The sequence below is a fragment of the Palaemon carinicauda genome, chromosome 1 (assembly GCF_036898095.1).
Source record: "Palaemon carinicauda isolate YSFRI2023 chromosome 1, ASM3689809v2, whole genome shotgun sequence".
NCBI lineage: Eukaryota > Metazoa > Arthropoda > Malacostraca > Decapoda > Palaemonidae > Palaemon > Palaemon carinicauda.
Genome location: NC_090725.1, coordinates 140,284,720 through 140,292,295, shown reverse-complemented (window position 1 = coordinate 140,292,295; position 7,576 = coordinate 140,284,720). Strand labels below are relative to the sequence as shown.

The 7,576-nt window shown below is 36.2% G+C and overlaps 1 protein-coding gene across 1 annotated transcript; it reads left to right on the top strand.

Moving 5' to 3' along the window:
* The first annotated feature begins 4,889 nt into the window (after positions 1 to 4,889).
* LOC137615306 (uncharacterized) lies at positions 4,890 to 5,855 on the top strand. The gene is made up of 2 exons (XM_068345103.1): positions 4,890 to 5,438; positions 5,649 to 5,855. The coding sequence occupies exons 1-2, from the start codon at positions 4,890 to 4,892 to the stop codon at positions 5,853 to 5,855; spliced, it is 756 nt and encodes a 251-aa protein (XP_068201204.1).
* The last annotated feature ends 1,721 nt before the right edge of the window (positions 5,856 to 7,576 follow it).

Here is a 7,576-nt window from a genome sequence, read left to right as displayed (position 1 = left end):
AAATTAATACAGTCTGTTATACAATAAAAAATCAACATGTTCTAATTTTTTTTTCGATAGTATTGATTTAAAACTATGACGCAATGTAATTCACAAACTTTAGAAAAACAAAATTGAATTAGAATTAGAACCCGGAACAAAGAAGAGTAGCATTAAAGCATGATACCAATGATTTAGTAAGAATCAACAATAGAATAACTACATGCGAGTTTTATTGTTATGTTATCCTGTAATGTTACAAGCTTTCTTTTAACAATAAGGCGTGCTTTAATGAGTCTGGCCATCTGCTTAGACATGCATTGAACTGTAAAGTATTTTTCATATCTTAGACAAATTGGCTTTTATCCATTTGACAATTCCAATATTGTTTTCTCATTTCTTTTGATTCTATCATGTTCTCCTTTACGCTCCTGTAACGTTCATCGTGAAAGGATATCTAGTTTTTTGTCTCCCTGTCTTTGCCTCTCTCTCTCTCCTGTCCACTGTGCCTTCCTTCACACTTTTGTAACATATCTGTCTCTTCCGTCGAACGTTGTTCATTTTCGCTTTGTGCGACCTTCCCCCTAACCTTTCAAGCCTCTGTATTCAATTTTGTGTCGGTTCTTTCTGTTCCCTTCCTATTCCAATTTCGTTGCAACTGTTCACTCTTCCCAAACCCTATGTCACTCGTTTCATTTTTCTCTTTCGAAATACACTTCTGGCATTGCTCTTATTGCTTGTTCTACGCTGCCTGCAATTCAGTTTGCGTTATCTTTTTCATTTTAACATTCTAATTGATGACTTTCATACAGATTTCCTTGCCATTCTTGCACTCTTATAGTTTGATTTGTTTCTACTAATAGCGTCATTCAAGCACATCTGATATAGGTAGGTCATTGCGAAGGAATTCCATTTCTAGCAACCGATCTTTTTTTTTAATTGTCTTAATTTCAAGACATTGGACATGGAATTTCCTCTGTTGACGGAGGGCGACATTCCCATTTTATTAGGAAAAAAATCTCATTTTTCCATCCAAATGGATGCAAATTCACCCACTGAATTCGACAGGTATAAGTATATGAGAATTGTCATCAACTTTAATCTCTCTTTGTGGCTATAAGGTATGTCACTGTCGTGCCAGTTTCAGGAACAAGGTTCGATTTCCTTGCCGACCAGAAGCTATTATCCTTGAGTTGATTCCCCTTTGGGTCTCTGATCTCGAGGTATAGAGAAAATCCAGATATTAAGGTAGTATAATATATGGCTTATTTGAATATGAAAAACACGTTTAAATTTGCAAAATTTATCAATAATCAAAAGCCAAGTACAAACATACTAACTAGCTAAGATAGTGGAGATGGGTTGATTTTAATTCTAAGTACAAAAACCTTGAATTCCAAAGGTAGAATTAAAGAAGAATTGTCACCAAGTTTGATCTCTTTGTGGCCTTATGGTATGTCACTGTCGTGCCAGTTTCTGGGACCAGGTTTGATTCCTCGGCCGACCAAAAGCTATTATCTTTGAGTTGATTCCCATTTTGGTCTCTGATCCCTAGGTATAGAGAGAATCCAGATAATAAAATAGTATAATATATGACTTGTTTGAATATGAAAAACAGACCTAAATTTACAAAATTTATCATTAATCAAAAGCCAAGTACCAACGTACCAACTAGCTACGATATTAGCGATTGGTTGATTTCAATAATAAATAGAAAAACCCTGAATTCGACAGGTAAAAGTAAAGGATAATTGTCATCAACTTTTATCTCTCATTGTGGCTATATGGTATGTCACTGTTGGGCTAGTTTCGGGACCAGGAATCAATTCCCCAGCCGACCAGAAGCTATATCGTTGAGTTGATTCCATTTGGTCTCTGATCCCTACGTATAGAGAGAATACAGATATTAAGGTAGTATAATATAGAACTTATTAGAATATGAAAAACACGTCTAAATTTACAGAATTCATCTTTAATCAAAAGCCAATTACAAAAATACCAACTAGCTACGATGGTAGAGATGGGTTGATTTTAATTCTAAGTACAAAAAAACCCCTGAATTAAACAGATATAAGTAAAGGAGAATTGTCATCAACTTTTATCTCTCTTTGTTGCTATATGGTATGATACTGTCGGGCTAGTTTTTGGACCAGGGTGCGATTCCTCGGCCGACAAGAAGCTATTATCTCTGAGTTGATTTCCCTTTGGGTTTCTGATCCCAAGGTATAGAGAGAATCCAGATATTCAGTAGTATAATTTATGGGTTATTTGAATATGAAAAACATGTGTAAATTTGTTAAATTCATCATTAATTAAAAGCAAACTACAATCATACTGACTAGCTAAGATAGTGGAGATGGGTTGATTTTAATTTTAAGCACAAAAACCTTGAATTCGAAAGGTTCAAGTGAAGGAAAATTGTCATCAACTTTTCTATCTCTTTGTGGCTATAGGGTATGTCACTGTCGTGCCAGTTTCTGGACCAGAGTTCGATTCCCAAGCTGACAAGAAGCTATTATCTTTGAGTTAATTCCCCTTTGGGTCTCTGATACCGATCTATAGAGAGAATCTAAATATCAAGGTAGTATGATATATGGCTTATTTAGATACGATAAACACCTCTGAATTTGCAATATATATAATTAATCAAAAGTCAAGTACAAACGCACCAACTAGCTACGATAGTGGAGATTGGTTGATAATTCTAAGTAAAAAAACCCTGAATTCGAATAGTATAAGTAAAGGAGAATTTTCATCAACTTTTATCTCTCTTTGTGGCTATATGGTATGCCACTGTCATCCCAGTTTCTCAGAACAGGTTTCGACTCCCTGGCTGACAAGAAGCTATTATCTTTGAGTTGATCCCTCTCTGGGTCTCTGATCTCGAGGTATAGAGAGAATCCAGATATTAAAGGTATCATAGTTTATGGCTTATTTAAATATGAAAAACATGTTTAAACTTGTAAAATTTTTCATTAATCAAAAGCCAAGTACAAACATACTAACTAGCTAAGAGAGTGGAAATTGGTTGATTTCAATTCTAAGTACAAAAACCTTGAATTCGAAAGGTATAAGTAAAGAAGGATTGTAATCAAGTTTAATCTCTCTTTGTGGCAGTATGGTATGTCACTGTCATGCCAGTTTCTGGACCAAGGTTCGATTCCCCAGCCAACCAGAAGTTATTATCTTTAAGTTGATTCCCCTTTGGGTGTCTGATCCTGAACTCGCTCTCTTGGAATCTTCTGGAAGTAGCTAAGTTTCACAAATAAATGCAACCCTAGGGTTGCATAGATAGATAGAGAATTTCAGCCTTAAGACAGCCATCTCCCCATCTCTCTTACTCTCACAAGTAGCTTAGTGTACTACTTTAAAAGTGTTCAGTAAAATATCGAAGATTTTTTGTGACAAGTTTTTGTAATCATAGTGAATACTTATAAGAAATTATCTTCGAGTTTTTGTAAACGGCCCTGTAGGAAGATGATAGGTTCTTGTATTGTGATCTGGTTATCTATTTTCATTAAGTATCAAACTTATATATTGTATTCAGATTTAATTTCAAGTGAAACGAGTGATTGTATAATTTTCATAAGTATTTCTTTTGTCTTAGTCTAAGGTTTATTCAGATTTAATATTTAAAGTAAAGTGGTTAAATAATTTTCAAATCGTAACATTTTTGTATTAATCTAAGTTTTATTCAGATTTGATATTTCGAGTGATTCATTTGATGTATGTAAATTCTTTCAAAGTGTTGTAATTTATATAGAATACATTTATTTTTGTAAAGAGTATATTATTTTAATGTTTAATGAATATTCGCTTGTATCCTGTTATGAACCGAAGTTAGAGTTGTTTGAATATTCGTAATAATAATTACCCAAATTTGTTTTGAGTGTACTTAAGAGACCTTTTGATATTCAGTGTTTTACACGTTGCTGCCTGGAACTTATTTAACTGTCTCAGAGTTTGGGTACTGATATCTTCAAGTGTAACAGAATTAATGTAAAAGCAAAATGGTGAGTTTGGAACTAGAGAGGCTGTTTAGCTAGCCAGCCGTAATATATATTATATTATATGCTTGGTTCCAAGAAACCCAGCCAATGAGGGGGCAAGCCAGCCTCAACTTGGAGAAGGTTCCAAGCCCTGGTAAATGGGGAGGGTTGGCGGCAGGAAAGGCATCTGGCCATGAAAAATTAGCCAAAACAAATATGGCCAGTGAAAATTGTGAAAATAAAACTAATGCTAGGGCGCTCCCCGTAGGTGACACGTTGGAACCTCGCCTGATCCCTCTGAAATATCGGCAAGGGCTACCCAGTCATGGGTGGGCTGGGTTAAAGAGGCAATCTCAGAGGAAAATATCTGAGGAGAGGATGAGAGTAGCAACTCTGAATGTGGGGACAATGACTGGAAAAGGGTGAGAGCTGGTTGACCTCATGGAGAGAAGGAAGATTGGAGTGCTGTGTGTGCAGAAGACCAGGTGGAAGGGAAATAAGGCAAGATAACTAGGTGAAGGTTGTAAATTTTATTACAGTGTAGCAAATATGGAAGGAAGACATGGTGTAGGAATAATATTGTCGAAAGATTTGAAGGAAAGTTTGATTGGGGTGACTAGGAAAAATGACAGAATTATGAGTTTAAAGCTGGGACTGGGAGCAACAATAGTCAATGTGGTGTGTGCCTATGCCCCGCAAACTGGATGTACAGAGGAGGAGAAGAATACCTTCTGGGAGTAGATGGACCAGGAGCTTGGAATAATTCCTACAAGGGAAAGGGTTATTATAGGAGGAGATCTGAATGGCCACTTGGGAATTAGTAGGGAAGAGATAGAGAGAGTGCATGGAGGTTGGGGTGTGGGTTAGAGAAATGATGAGGGAGAAATAGTGATTAATTTTGCAGTGGCTTTTGACCTAGCAATGATCAATACCTTCTTTGAGAAAAAGATTAACAGACTGATTACTTACAGCAGCGGTGGCAGGGAGAGACAGATAGATTGGCTGCTGTGTAAGAGAGACCATCTGACAGAGGTTAGAAATTACAAGGTGATAAATGGGGAGAGTGTAGCAGCGCAACACAGGTTAGTGGCAATTGATTGCAGACTAAGGAATTGTAGGAGAAGTAAAAAGACGAGAATGGACCCAAAGATTAAGTGGTGGAAATTGAGAGACGAAAAACTGAGTCTTGTTCAAGAAAAAGGTGCTGGAAGCAGTAAGGTACATGAGGATGTACAAGAATGGTGGACCGAGAATAGTAAAGTGATTCTTAGGATTGGTGAGGAAGTACTTGGAAAGTCATCAGGAAGAAGACCCCTAAATGATAAAGAACTGTGGTGGTGGAATGATGAGGTGCAAGAACGGGTAAAAACCAAGAAAGAAGCCAAGAAGACGGCAGATATATCAGGACAAGAGCAGGATAAAGAAAACTATAAACAGGCAAAGAAAGAAACAAGAAGAGCAGTAGCAAAGGCAAAGACAGAGACATTAAATGAAGTCTATAAAGAGATGGAAGCACCAGAAGGAGAGAAGAAAATATTACGAATTGCTAAGGTCTGAGATGCTGCATCTAAAGACCTGACACAGATAAGGCAAATAAAAGATAGCAATGGTAAAGTTCTAGCAGAAGAGAAGGAAATTTAAAGAAGGTGGGAAACTTATTTTGAAGGACTATTAAATGAGGTGAACCAAAGAACAGTATTTGAAGATGAACTCCCAAACGAGGCAGTTACCATAGGAGTGACTAGAAGAGAAGTAGAACAAGCAGTTAAGAAGATGAAAAATAGTAAAGCTGCAGGACCAGATAATATACTAGTAGAGATAAGGAAAAGTCATGGAGAGGAAGGCTTAGATATCTTGTGGGACCTGACGCAGAAGATCTTCACTTAGGAAAAGATACCAGAGGAATGGAGAAGCCTAATCATTCACATCTATGAGGGGATGGGAGACATCCAGAAATATGGCAACTACAGAGGCATAAAATTGATAAGCAATGCTATGAAAATATGGGAGAAGATCATTGAGAAGAGACTCAGAGATGAAACGACAATTGGTGAGGAACAATTTAGATTCCTGCCTAGAAGAGGACTGTTGAAGCAATATTTGCTTTGAGGCACATGATAGAAAAATATCGGGAGAAACAAAAAGGATTACATACGGTCTTTATTGACATGGAGAAGGCATACGATCAAGTACCACGTCAGAAGCTGTGGAGATGTATGAGAGAAAAGGGAGTCCCTGAGAAACACGTAAGAATCACCCAAGATATGTGTGGGAGGGCTCAAGCAAATGTTAAGAGCAGAATGTTTCCCAGTAAATGTGGGACTACATCAGGGGTCTGCATTGAGCCCTTACCTATTTGATCTGGTCATGGATGTAGTAACACGAGGTATTAGAGATCAGTCTCCTTAGTGTATGCTTCTTACTGATGATGTTATACTGTGTAGCACTAGGCGAAAGATAGTAGAAGAGAAATTGGAGGAGTGGAGAAGAGAAATGGAAAATAGAGGATTGAAGATCAGCAGAATATTTCAGATTGAAAAAATGGGGAGAATGGGGAAGTTAGTTTCCAAGGAGAGATATTGAAAAGAGTTGAAAATTTCAAGTATTTGGGATCAACAGTTGCAGAGGATGGTGATCTGGGGGCAGGAAAAAACCACAGAATATAAGCGGGATGAAAGAATTGGAAAAAAAGTGTGTGGAGTACTATGTGACAGGAAAACAATTAAGTAAGTTGAAAGGTGAATTACAGGGGACAGTTGTGAGACCAGCAATGATGTATGGAGCAGAGATGTGGGCAATAAAAAAGACAGAAGAGGAGAAACTGGACGTGGCCGAGATGAGAATGTTGAGATGGATGTGTGGGGTGACAAGAAGAGATAAGATGCGGAATGAGGTAATTAGGGGTACCCCAGGAGTTAGAAAACTGTCAGATAAGATACAAGAAAGTAGACTGAGGCGGTATGGTCATGTCATAAGAAGAGATGAACAGTATATTGGGAGGAGAGTGATGGAAATGGAGGAAAAGGGAACGAGAAGGAGAGGGAGACCAAAGTGAAGGTGGTGGACTGTATCAAGGATGACCTTCGATCAAAGGGATTAACCGGTGATGAAGTGTGGGACGGAGGTAGATGGAGAATGCTGGCGAGAAACATTGACCCCACATGAAGGTGGGAAAAGATACAGACAAAAAAGAAGAAGAAGATACTTGGTTCACAGACGCGAGACCATCTTCATATAATATATTTTTGGTCCCCAGACTCGGGAACCATCATATAATATATATATATATATATATATATATATATATATATATATATATATATATATATATATATATATATATATGTGTGTGTGTGTGTATGTATATATATATATATATATATATATATATATATATATATATATATATATATATATAATATATATATATATATATATATATATATATATATATATATATATATATATATATATATATATATATATACATATATGTATATATATATATATACATATATATATATATATATATATATATATATATATATATATATATATATATATATATATATATATATATATATATATATAGCATTGGATTTTCTTGG

Excerpts from the sequence above, each read along its gene's own strand:
- LOC137615306 (XM_068345103.1), top strand. The coding sequence starts at position 4,890 with ATGATCAATACCTTCTTTGAGAAAAAGATTAACAGACTGATTACTTAC. Across the intron at positions 5,439-5,648 it reads CAAGAAGAGCAGTAGCAAAG|GTGAACCAAAGAACAGTATT; the intron begins GCAAAGACAGAG and ends CTATTAAATGAG.